The following is a 12,343-nucleotide window of genomic DNA, read 5'->3' as shown; positions in this document are numbered from 1 at the left end:
AATTAGGTGTCTGCTTATAAATTCGGGTCCGTTTGTACTCGAGTATATACAGTAAGTCTCCATGCACTGATTTCCTTTTGGAGCTTCTAGCCATGGGCAGTAGCAGAGAAAGGAGTTGAAAGAAATCTTTTTGCTGTTTAATTACCGGAAGCATACCCCAGTTTACCATGAACGTTTTCACAGGTCGGCCACCATAGAAACTGGAAAAAAAAGAAGACAAAGTATTCCCATAGCTGTACGGGAACAAGATGTAGCTCTGCTTCAGGAGTATCTTCCTAGGATGACTAATCCAAACGCAATCAAAATCATGTGCTGCTCAGAGCTAGAGAGAGTCAAAGCTGCAAAAAGAAGCGGTAGGTGGAGTTATTGGTGGTTGATTTACTACCCAGAGCAAAAAGATGCTGCAAAGAGCATGATGTCCAGGAAATCCACGGCCTTTTTACTCTTATTATTTCTTTATCGCCTTATTGGGGGACACAGAATACCATGGGTGTATGCTGCTGCTGCTAGGAGGCTGACACTATGCAAAAACAGAAAATTAGCTCCTCCCCGGCAGTATACACCCACCGACAGGCACCAAGCACCTCAGTTTGTGCTTAGTGTCTGTAGGAGGCGGACCGGGATCTCCCCAGATCCGCAGTTATTAATCCAATTTTTCCTTTCAGGGTTTAGTTTGAACTTTTTAATCCTTTCTTCTTTTATCTTTTAGGTTTTTTCCGTTGGGAAACAGGGTATACTTATCACCCTGATTTCCTATATCATGCGACTGAGCGAGCAGTGTGGTGTCATCCACATCGCAACTCTCAGTACCGAAGGCAGGACTTTTCCCTATCACCTTCCGGTGATAAGGGTTGTGGACAGGTGGCTGGTCCTTGCCGAATCCCCCTCCTCACCCCTCTCTCGGGACAGGGCTGAGAGGAAGACGGCGATCGCAGGTGGTTCAAGCCGTCTTCTGCAGGATGCGGGTACAGAGGACTCCTTCCCCTCCCAGCGGCCTGCCGTTTCCCCGTGGGCCCCTGTGGTCATCCTCTTCAGGGACGTCAGGTAAGTGCCTGTACGTTCCCTCCGGCCCCCGCATAAGCTCCAGTGCATGGGAGAAGTTGGACCTTGGGATTACAGATCCACTGTTTTTGAATCTCCCGCCCTTTCTGCCTGCCGCGCGCTCTCACAATGGAATGCGGACACTATCCCTTCCCCTCTTCTAGTCAGGGAGACGCTGCGGATCCCTTTACTCACCGCAGCAGCGTCGCAAGCAGGGGACCGCTTCATATTACTTCCTGAGCGCGGTATGTCGGGGTGGGCAAGGGGTTGCAGCGCGGGCGCTTTCACTTTCACTTTCCCCTCAGCCAGGGGAATTTCTCTGCTCCCTCCTCCGTTCCTCAGCGCGCTCTTTCAGCGCGCCTTTTCTAGCCCATCACAGGGCTTCTTTCTCTTTGGAATGTCATGCCCCCTCCGTCGCTGATAGCCAATCACGGCGCAGCCGCTAAGCTCCGCCCCCCCATCTTCCAGCACAAGGATTTCCTGTTTTTTTCACTCCTTCCTGCGCTGCTTGGGGGACACTTCGGCGTTTCTTGTGCTGCTCACAGAATCTCGGTAGGCTCGGCTCTGGGACAGGGATTAGCTCTCCTCGGCAGTTATTCCCTAATTTCTGCGGCCATTCAGTGCAGTTCATTTATGCCCAACCCTTCAGGGGATCTCTGCTTCAGGCCCACCGCTACCTATTACGCCTGTGCGCGCTGTAAAAAGAAGTGGGCATCGGGTCAGTCGTCCCCATTCTGCCCCCCCTGCAGTCCTTCCAATATGTCAGCATCTCAGGAACGCACAGAATCCCGGGCGGAGGGCGCTCTACCCTCCTCTCTCCCCCCGGAGTGGGCCGTTACAATGTCACAGTCTGTTTCTGACTTGACAAAAGTATCACAGTCGCTGGTCCAGGTCTTAGAACGATTACCTCAGCTATCCTCAGCCACCTCTGCCCCGACCACCTCTCGGGGTGAGTCGTCCGCACCTGACCGCGACCTTCAGAGAGACAGACAGGGAAGGACTTCTCGGAAGCGGGCACTGTCCACTTCGTCTTCGAGCTCGCAGGGCCCTTCCGCTCCCAGGCCTCCTTCTCCTTCCTCGGAGGACAGCCTTCAGTCAGGCGATGATTCTCATTCGGAAGCTAGCTCAGAGGGGAACAGCGTTTCTAAAACGCGGGACATGGTCGATAGTCTTCTTGCAGCTATCTTCCAAACACTAAAGCTTAAACAGGATGAGGCTCCAGCTCAGGAAAGCTCGGTTCTCCTTAGACGAGCCAGACCTCCGTCTCGAACATTTCCCAATCACAACGATTTCGATACTACCTTATCCAAACACTGGGAGCGCCCGGAGCAACGTTTCTCAGGCCGCAAGTACTTGGACATTCTGTACCCCTTTGACGCAGAACTGCTCTCTAAGTGGTCCAAGGCTCCAGAGGTAGATCCTCCAGTATCCCGGATAGCCTCTAAAACGGTGCTCTCGCTGCCCGACGGGGCATCGCTCAAAGATCCTACTGACAGGCAGATTGAATCTCTGGCTAAGTCTATCTTTGAGGTATCTGGCGCCTCTCTCTGCCCTATTTTCGCATCCGCCTGGGTGGCGAAGGTCATTTCCGCTTGGGCAAAAATTCTTCGCAGAGGCATCTTAGCGTCAGCTCCTCAAGACGAGTTGGCAGATCTTGCAGATCAGATTAACCAGGCAGGAAAATACCTTTTAGCCGCCTCCTTGGACGCGGCCGGCTGCGTAGCAAGGGCTAACAGCAACATAGTAGCTGTACGCCGAGTCCTTTGGCTAAAGTCATGGAATGCGGACACTACTTCGAAAAAGTCGCTTACCAATCTGCCGTTCCATGGCTCTAGGCTCTTTGGAGCAAAGCTGGATCAGATAATTTCCGATGCCACTGGAGGTAAAAGTACTTCGCTTCCCCAGTCTCGACCAAAACGTCCCTTCAACAGAAGGGGGTTTCGACCATTCAGGCCCTTTCGTCCCTTCCCTGCCACGGAGAGAGCCACTCAACAGGATCGGCCGCCTGCAACCAGGGAGCGGGATCAGAGGAAACCTTCCTACAAACCCGCTCCTCGCTGGAGATCTAGAGGACATTATTCCAGATCTGCAGGAGCCAATTCCGGCAGATTTTCGTCTAAGTGACGGGTCACCCCCACCTGGAATTTCTTCCAGGGTGGGCGGCAGACTTTCCTTTTTCGCGGATGCTTGGCTGTCCGTTGTAGACGACGCTTGGGTCAGAGAACTCGTCGCATCCGGTTACAAAATCGAATTTGCTTCACTCCCGAACAGACGATTTTTCCGGTCTCGGCCTCCGCGACAGCGGGCCCAGGTTCCGGGTTTTCTGCAGGCCATTTCCTCCCTCCTTTCCGCCGGAGTCATTGTTCCTGTTCCCTCAGACGATCGGTTTTCCGGGTTCTACTCCAATCTCTTTGTAGTCCCGAAGAAAGACGGCTCTCTTCGTCCTATTCTGGACCTCAAATTGCTCAATCGCCACGTGAAGATTCTTCATTTCAGGATGGAGTCTCTTCGGTCGGTGATTGCTTCCATGGAGCCCGGGGAATTTCTCTGCTCGTTGGACATTCGGGATGCCTATCTGCACATTCCAATATGTGTGCAACATCAGAAGTATCTTCGATTTGCGTTTCAGGGAGACCATTTTCAGTTCACAGCTCTTCCTTTCGGCCTGGCTTCAGCGCCCCGGGTTTTCACGAAGGTGATGGCGACCGTCATGGCCATCCTTCGCTCCAGAGGGATCCTCATCATCCCTTATCTGGACGATCTTTTGATCAAGGGTTCGTCTCGCCAGGACTGTCTCCGGAGCCTTCAGATAACCCTGGACACTCTCAGCCGCCTAGGTTGGCTGGTCAACAAGGAGAAGTCCATTCTGATCCCCACCCAGCGTCTGACCTTTCTGGGTATGGAATTCGACACGGAGCTAGCCCGTGTTTTTCTTCCAAAGGAAAAATTTGCAACTCTGTCCAAGGGCATCAAAACTCTCAAGAGGCCTGCTCCCATTCCCATTCGGTTCTGCATGAAGGTCCTGGGGAAGATGGTGGCCTCCATGGAAGCAGTGCCCTTTGCGCAGTTTCACCTTCGCCCCCTCCAGCTGTCTCTGCTTTCAGCCTGGGACAAGACCACGATGTCCTTGGACCGTCCTATTCGGCTTCCTCTCAGAGTGAGGCAGTCTCTTGCTTGGTGGCTACGGCCAGCGTCCGTTCTCCAAGGGAGGTCCTTTCTTCCGCCTCAGTGGCAAATCATCACCACCGATGCGAGCCTCCTAGGATGGGGAGCCGTGTTCCATCAGAAAGCGGCCCAAGGCAGCTGGAAGCCACAGGAGTCTCTCCTTCCAATCAATCTTTTGGAGATCAGGGCAATTTTCCTGGCCCTTCTTTATTGGCAGCCCCTCCTCTCCGGCAAGCCGGTCCGTATTCAGTCGGACAACGCCACGGCCGTGGCGTACATAAACCATCAGGGGGGCACGCGCAGCAATCAAGTAATGTCAGAAGTGGCCAAGATATTACGCTGGGCAGAACGTTACGTTCCGACAATCTCCGACGTCCATATTCCAGGGGTGGAAAATTGGGCAGCCGACTTTCTGAGTCGCCAGGGCCTAGCGTCCGGCGAATGGTCCCTGCACCCCGCGGTTTTCTCTCAGATATGCGACCGTTGGGGCACCCCGGATGTCGATCTCATGGCATCTCGGATGAACCACAAGGTGCCGAAGTTCGTAGCCAGGTCCAGGGACCCTCTAGCCGTCGCATGCGACGCACTGGTGACTCCGTGGTCCCAGTTTCAACTTCCGTATCTGTTCCCGCCTCTGGCATTGATCCCTCAGGTGGTCAAAAAGATAAAATCGGAAGGCGTACCAGTGATTCTAGTCGCTCCAGATTGGCCAAGACGGCCTTGGTACGCGGAACTGGTCAACATGCTCGCGGACGTTCCCTGGAGGCTTCCGGACCGTCCAGACCTTCTCTCGCAAGGCCCCCTTTACCACGAGAATTCTCAGTCTCTGAGTTTGACGGCATGGCCGTTGAGACCGCAATTCTGAAGGAATCAGGTCTGTCCAGTCAGGTTATTCAAACTATGATCAGAGCCAGGAAACCAGCTTCTTCCCGCATTTACTATAGGTACTGGAAGGCTTTTTTCCGTTGGTGTGATGATAAAGGAGTCTTCCCAATGTCCTTTTCTATCCCATCTATCCTTGGGTTTCTTCAGTCTGGGTTGGACGCGGGTCTGTCCCTCAGTACGCTCAAGGGCCAAGTTTCCTCTCTCTCTATCCTCTTCCAAAGAGAGCTAGCTTCTCTACCACAGGTCAAAACTTTTCTGCAAGGGGTTTCCCACGTGGCTCCTCCTCATCATTCGCCAATAGATCCGTGGGATCTCAACCTCGTTCTTGGCGCTCTCCAGAAGGCGCCGTTCGAGCCTCTCCAGGACATCCCTTTGTCCCTTCTCTCTTGGAAGGTCACTTTTTTGATCGCCATTTCATCCATCAGAAGGGTTTCTGAATTGGCGGCTTTGTCATGTCGTTCCCCTTACCTCATTCTCCATCAGGACAAAGCCGTCCTCAGGCCCGTTCCTTCTTTTCTTCCAAAGGTGGTTTCCGCTTTCCATATCAATGAGGATATCGTCCTTCCTTCTTTTTGTCCGGCTCCGTCTCATCCTCTTGAGAAGTCTCTCCACAAACTGGACGTAGTTAGAGCCCTGCGTGTCTATCTTGCCAGGACCTCTTCCTTTCGTCTGTCCGATTCCTTGCTGATCATCTCTGAAGGTCGTCAGAAGGGCCTTCCGGCTTCCAAATCCACGATCGCTCGCTGGATTCGTTCTACCATTCTGGAAGTGTATCGTCTTCAGGAAAAGCGGCCCCCTCCGGGAGTAAGAGCTCACTCCACCCGGGCTGTGGCGGCTTCGTGGGCTGCTCGTCACCAGGCCTCGGCCATGCAAATTTGCAAGGCTGCAACCTGGTCATCTTTGCACACCTTCACGAGGTTCTACAGGGTTCATACCCAGGCTTCGTCTGATGCTGTGGTTGGTAGGAAGGTTCTGCAGGCGGCGGTGGCGCACCGGCCGACCTGAGCCTTTCGGTTTCTTTCGTTCCTTTTTGCTGTTCCCACCCTTGGGACTGCTTTGGGACGTCCCATGGTATTCTGTGTCCCCCAATAAGGCGATAAAGAAAGATGGATTTTTGGTTCTTACCGTAAAATCTCTTTCTTGGAGCCTTCATTGGGGGACACAGCACCCTCCCTATTTAAGTTGTACCGTGTTGGGTCTTAGAGTCCCTTGTTGGGTTGGTACATATGTTTCGAGTTTTTCTCATTGCTTCTCCTACTGCTTTTTCACCAACTGAGGTGCTTGGTGCCTGTCGGTGGGTGTATACTGCCGGGGAGGAGCTAATTTTCTGTTTTTGCATAGTGTCAGCCTCCTAGCAGCAGCAGCATACACCCATGGTATTCTGTGTCCCCCAATGAAGGCTCCAAGAAAGAGATTTTACGGTAAGAACCAAAAATCCATCTTTTGTATCATTTTCTGAGAGCCATAACCTTGTTCACTTTTTCATTTACTGAGCTCAATGAAGCTTGTTTTCTCCTACGCCTCATTGGGGGACACAGAGACAGTAGGTGTTATGCTGCTTGCCACTAGGAGGACACTAAGTGAACACAGAAAAAAGTTAACTCCTCCCCTGCAGTAATACACCCTCTCGCTGGCTGGGAATTCCCCAGTTCTTGCTTAGTGTCTGTAGGAGGCACTTGGGTCTGGCTTCAGACCCCACTGTTCTTATTTTCATTTTTGAATTTTCTGTAAATTTTTATTTTTTAATTAACAGACGAACCAACAACAGGCGAGCACGCGGAGTATACCTCTCCGTACACTTTCCTGCGACGACTGGGGCATACCTGATTCTTCTGGGCATGGAGTGCAAGGAAAGGACTTTAGGAGCGCTTTCGGATTCCCTGAATCAGCCCCATGGCCTCTCCATCCCCCTGCCATAGGGAGGATCGATTGAGGTATACCCTTTAAGAACTCCTCTGGCTCTGCTACATCGCCTGGGAGAGATGGGATCTGCAGGCTCCTGGACAGCGCGACCTGCATGAACACTGGAATTGGAGGTATGGGGGTCAGGTCCTGGTCCCTGGGAGAAGCGCTGACCCGCAGGTAGGCCCAAAAATTTAGTCCCAGGCTTCTCGGCCTGCTAGGCCGCAATTTGCATAGCACCACCCACCGTTGGCGCTGCCACCCACGTCTTTGGCGCTTCTTGCTTTGTACGAGAGGCGCCCTGCTAATCTCGGGGGCCATGTCCTTGACAACCCAGGCTCTGTGACGGCTGCGGGCGTGTGTGCACTGACTGACAGCGCTGGTGACGCTACAAGGCCACCGCTTTTCCTCCCAGGGACACAGCTTCAGGACCGTGGGTAAGCTGCATCTGCCCTCAGAGTAAAGATTAACCCCTTCTCTACACATCTCCTGCAGCTGCAGCCCAGGCTCTGCCTGTAACCCTGTCAGGAGCACTATGTCTCAATCTAAGGAAGCTAAAAGGGTTACTAAGAAGGACACTGCGTTCCTTACAGCTGGTACCACTTGCAAGGCTGCCTTGCCCTATGCCCAGACTAATCCATTTTGCATGGATTGTGACCCGGCCTGTGCTCAAATGCCATCCGCCGCCGCTGCGACGGTGCTCCCTGCGTTTAGTCCCCCTGAGTGGGCTGCGTCCCTGTCACGGTCTGTGGAGTCACTGACCCAGGCTATAGTCTCCCTCCGGGAATCCAGAACGCATCTTTACCGCCCTGGCAACGGACGTGAACCATCCACCAGCAGGGGCCGTGCTCGTTCAAGTGATGGTCAGGCCTCTAGGAAGTGGACCCATGACGCGTCTCCTAGTCACGCTCGCGCTTGAGCATCAGCGAGTTCTGTCTCTCGCTCTCCCTCTCCTAATGTTCGCAGCGAACATGACTCTGAAATCGAGTCTGACACGTCAGTACCTCAGAATCCCCCAAATGACCAAGAGTCACTTGATTCTCTTATAGAATCAGTCAACAGAATTCTGAAGTTGGATAAGGAAAATATTCCTGCCCCAGAACACGCTATTTCGTTTAAGAGGACTAAACGTGTGCGCAGGTTATTTGCCAGCCATCCGGAGTTTAAGGACATTGTCCAAAAACATAGGGACCCGCCACATAAACGGTTCACAGGGCAAAAGCCTACTGAGGCTAAATATCCCTTTGCTCCTGATCTCATGAAGGATTGGTTACAGTCCCCTTTGGTGGACCCTCCCGTATCGCATCTTGATTCTAAGGCTATGTGCACACGTTGCGGATTCCGCTGCGGGTTTTTCCGCGCGGAAACGCAGGTAAAGTGACCTGCGGTTTTGGTCTGCGGTTTTGCCCTGTGGTTTCACACCTCTACTATGTTAAAGGTGTGGAACCGCTGCGGAAACCGCCCAAACAATTGACATGCTGTGGTTTGTAAACCACAGCAAAACCGCGCTGAAAAGACGCAGCGTGAGCACAGCGTTTTTGAAAACCCATAGGCTTTCATTGTACTGTACCATGTCAGCGGAACTGCTGCGTTTCCGCAGGGCCAAAACTGCTGCGGAAACGCAGCAGAATCCGCAACGTGTGCACATAGCCTAAAACACTCCTCTCCGTTTCTGAGGGCTCTTCAGTCATAAACCCCTCCGATTGTCAAACTGACTACCTCGCACGCTCAGTTTTTGAAGCCTCAGGAGCGGCACTTTTTCCATTTTTCGCGGCGACTTGGGTTGCTAAGGCAATGGCCGTGTTAAGAATCTGGGTTCTATAATGCCTATGCGGGAATCCAGATTCACACATTTGTCTCCAGAGGCTAAGTCCTTTGTCCCAGCTTCTGAGCATGCTCACGGGACTAGCTCTCATTGGAGTTCAGGAGTCAGGTGCTCAGGTCCTGCTCCTGATTCGATTGGTTGTGCTCAGGGCTCTGGAGATTTCCGGCAGGTCCCGTACGCTATAAAAAGTGCGCATGGCCGCTATGCCATGCGCTAGTATTTTCATACTGCTGCTGTATGTATGGTGATGGATGCTTGGACTGGTGACTGACTTATTATGAAACCCCTTTCCTCTGATATTACGATTGTGTGAGTGATTGGGCAGCCGCCAGTAGCAGCGCTAGCGTCAGCGCGCTCCAGCTATACTTTTCCAGCAGCTAGCGTCCTGCATCGCGCCAGCGACTTTGCGGTGTCTCCTCTGTGGCTCCGTGCACACCGCGCTGCGGTTGCAGTCTGACGGACGTTCGCAGTTGCGACGTTCCGAATCTTTTGTTACGGTAAGTCTGGACAGAGTAGTCCTGCGGTTTAAGGCTACTCCTGTGACCTTAATTACCGTATCTGTGTTGCTGTCAATTTGTGAGATAGAACAGACCCAGCGTTTTTGTATACTTAGTGCGTGCAGCTCTGTGTGTGAACAGAGCTTGCCTCTGTGCATATTGGGTGCAGTTATACCCAGTGCACACTACCACCGTAGTGCTCTGCCTCTGTTAGCAGCGGTCTTTCCATCTGCCGCACGGTGGACCCCGGGCGGCGAACACGCTTATTTATATTTTTTTAAGCGTGTTCCGGCGCCGTAACAGGCCGCTTGGGCAGAAGTCAGCCACATCCATCAGGATATCTCAGCCCAATCTCCTCAGTGCCTGGATCCCCTTCCCTGCCGCACCTCAAGCTCACTAGACATCTTTGAGCCTGTTTCAGAAGAAGAAGTTTCCAAGCTCCTCGCTTCTGCTCTGCCTACAACCTGCAGCAGTGACCCCATTCCTTCACATCTCCTGCAGTCTCTATCACCAGTGGTCACCACTCACCAGACTAAAATATTTAACCTCTCTCTTTCTTCAGGTATACTTCCCTCCTCATTTAAGCAAGCCATCATAATCTCTTTACTTAAAAAGCCATCCCTGGACCAGAACTGCACTGCTAACTACAGACCTGTCTCCAACCTTTCCTTCTTTAAACTCCTGGAACGCTTGGTCCACTCTCGTCTAATCTGCTATCTCTCGGATAACTCTCTTCTCGACCCCTTACAATCAGGTTTCCGCTATTTACACCCTGAGGCTATGTGCACACGGTGCGGATCCTCCCGCGGATTTTTCCGCGCAGATTTTACTAAATAATGACCTGCATTTTTCCTGCGGATTTCTTTCTTTTTTTTGCGATTTTACTGCCGTTTTTGTGCGGTTTTCAACTGCCGTTTTCCACCTGCGGATTTGTAGAATGGAGCAGGTGGAAAACTGCAGCAAAACCGCACAAAAGAAGTGACATGCTGCTTTTTTTTTTCCGCACAAAAACCGCGCGGAAAAATCTGCAGCATATGCACAGCGGTTTTATTTTTTACATAGGCTATAATGGTACTGTACATCACCTGCAGTTCTGCTGCGGAAAACCGCACCGTGTGCACAGACCCTGAAACTGCCCTCACTACAGTCTCTAATGATCTAATAACAGCTAAATCGAAATTGCTCCCTGCTGATTCTCCTGGATCTCTCTGCTGCATTTGACACTGTGGATCACCAGCTCCTCCTCACTATGCTCTGCGCTATAGGCCTCAAGGACAAAGCCCTCTCCTGGTTCTCCTACCTCTCTGACCGCTCCTTCACTGTATCTTTTGCCGGCTCCTCTTCCTCTCCTCGTCCCCTTACTATCGGGGTCCCGCAGGGCTCAGTCCTAGGCCCCCTCCTCTTCTCTCTATACACTGCCCCTATTGGACAAACAATCAGCAGATTTAGGTTCCAGCTGATGACACCCAATTATATACTTCTTCCCCTGACATCACCCCTACCCCAATTCAAAATAGCAAGGATTGTCTGTCTGCTGTCTATAACATCATGTCCTCCCTCTATCTGAAAATAAATCTCTCCAAAACTGAACTTCTTGTGTTTCTCCCCTCTACTAACCTCACTCTACCTAACATCGAAATAACCCTGGAGAGTTCAACCATAACTCCCAAGCAGCATGCCTGCTGTCTTGGGGTCATATTTGACACCAAACTTTCCTTTACTCCCTATATCCGATCACTCACTCGCTCTTGTCACCTGCATCTTAAAAACATCTCCAGAATCTGACCTTTTCTCACCTTTGAAACTGCTAAGACTCTTACTGTCGCTCTTATTCATTCTCGTCTGGACTACTGCAACTCTCTTCTGATCGGTCTCCCTCTTACCAAACTTTCTCCTCTCCAATCCATCTTGAATGCGGCAGCCAGGGTCATATTTCTGTCCAGCCGCTTCACCGATGCCTCCATCTTGTGCCCGTCATTACACTGGCTACCTATTTGCTTCAGGGTCCAATATAAACTCATCTCTCTCACCCACAATGCTCTCCACAGTTCTCCACCACCTTATACCTCCTCTCTTATCTCTGTCTATCGCCCTACACGTGCCCTCCGTTCTACAAATGACCTAAGACTAACATCCCTCGTAATCCGCACCTCCATCTCCAAGACTTCTCTCGTGCTGCGCAAGCTCTCTGGAATGCACTTCCCCAGACGATCAGACTGATACCTAGCCCCGACCTATTCAAGCGCGCTTTGAAAACCCATCTCTTCAAACAAGCCTACCACATCAACTACTCAGTAAACTAGCTTTGGCCCTGTTCCTTCCTTCCAAATATTATACTGAATCTGCACCTTTCTATTCATCTGTCTCCACACCCTCCATGCACACGATAACTGCACTTGATACTTGACTATTGCACTTAAACACACGGGCTGATGACTGGATCATGCAGCTTTATATGAAAATCCCTATTTATTATAACTGCCAGACCTGAAATAACAAGCACTTTTCACCTACTGTGTCGTCCCCCCATTTCCTTGTAGATTGTAAGCTTGCGAGCAGGGACCTCACTCCTAATGTCACTGTTTAAATTGTCTTAACTTGTATTGAATTTATTGTCTGTACATGTCCCGCTTAATTGTAAAGTGCTGCGGAATATGTTGGTGCTATATAAATAAAAATTATTTTTATTACTATTATAAGTCTTAATTACTACCCTCCAGGGTAGAAATCTTCCTCTGGAGGCAACCAGTGTTGCCAGGCAGATAATTCACGCAGGGGACTTTGTAGTGGACGCCTCGTTAGATGCCGCCAATTGCGCTGCTCAGGCTGCTGCTAATGCAGTCTCCATTAGAAGAGCCCTATGGCTCCGCGACTGGCGGGTGGACTCCACCTCCAAAAGATCGTTGACTTCCCTGCCCTATCAGCCTGGTCGCCTATTTGGAGAGAAACTGGACCAGCTCATTTCTGATACCGGGGGGAAAAGTAAATTCCGTCCCCAACAAAAGGCTGTCCGGCCGTTTCGGAACCA

General features: G+C 51.5%; 1 protein-coding gene across 2 annotated transcripts in view; it reads left to right on the top strand.

Annotated features, from left to right (window-relative positions):
- TTF1 (transcription termination factor 1) overlaps window positions 1-12,343 on the top strand; it is a 138,548-nt gene that overhangs the window by 10,436 nt on the left and 115,769 nt on the right. For both annotated transcript variants that reach the window (XM_073555973.1, XM_073555974.1), the window contains exon 5: window positions 184-353. In XM_073555973.1, coding sequence (XP_073412074.1) covers window positions 184-353 — 170 coding nt within the window. The remainder of the gene's footprint in view (window positions 1-183; window positions 354-12,343) is intronic.

Source organism: Dendrobates tinctorius, unplaced genomic scaffold, assembly GCF_039654945.1.
Source record: "Dendrobates tinctorius isolate UK_male_01 unplaced genomic scaffold, ASM3965494v1 ptg000231l, whole genome shotgun sequence".
NCBI lineage: Eukaryota > Metazoa > Chordata > Amphibia > Anura > Dendrobatidae > Dendrobates > Dendrobates tinctorius.
This window is presented reverse-complemented; position numbering and strand designations above follow the sequence as displayed.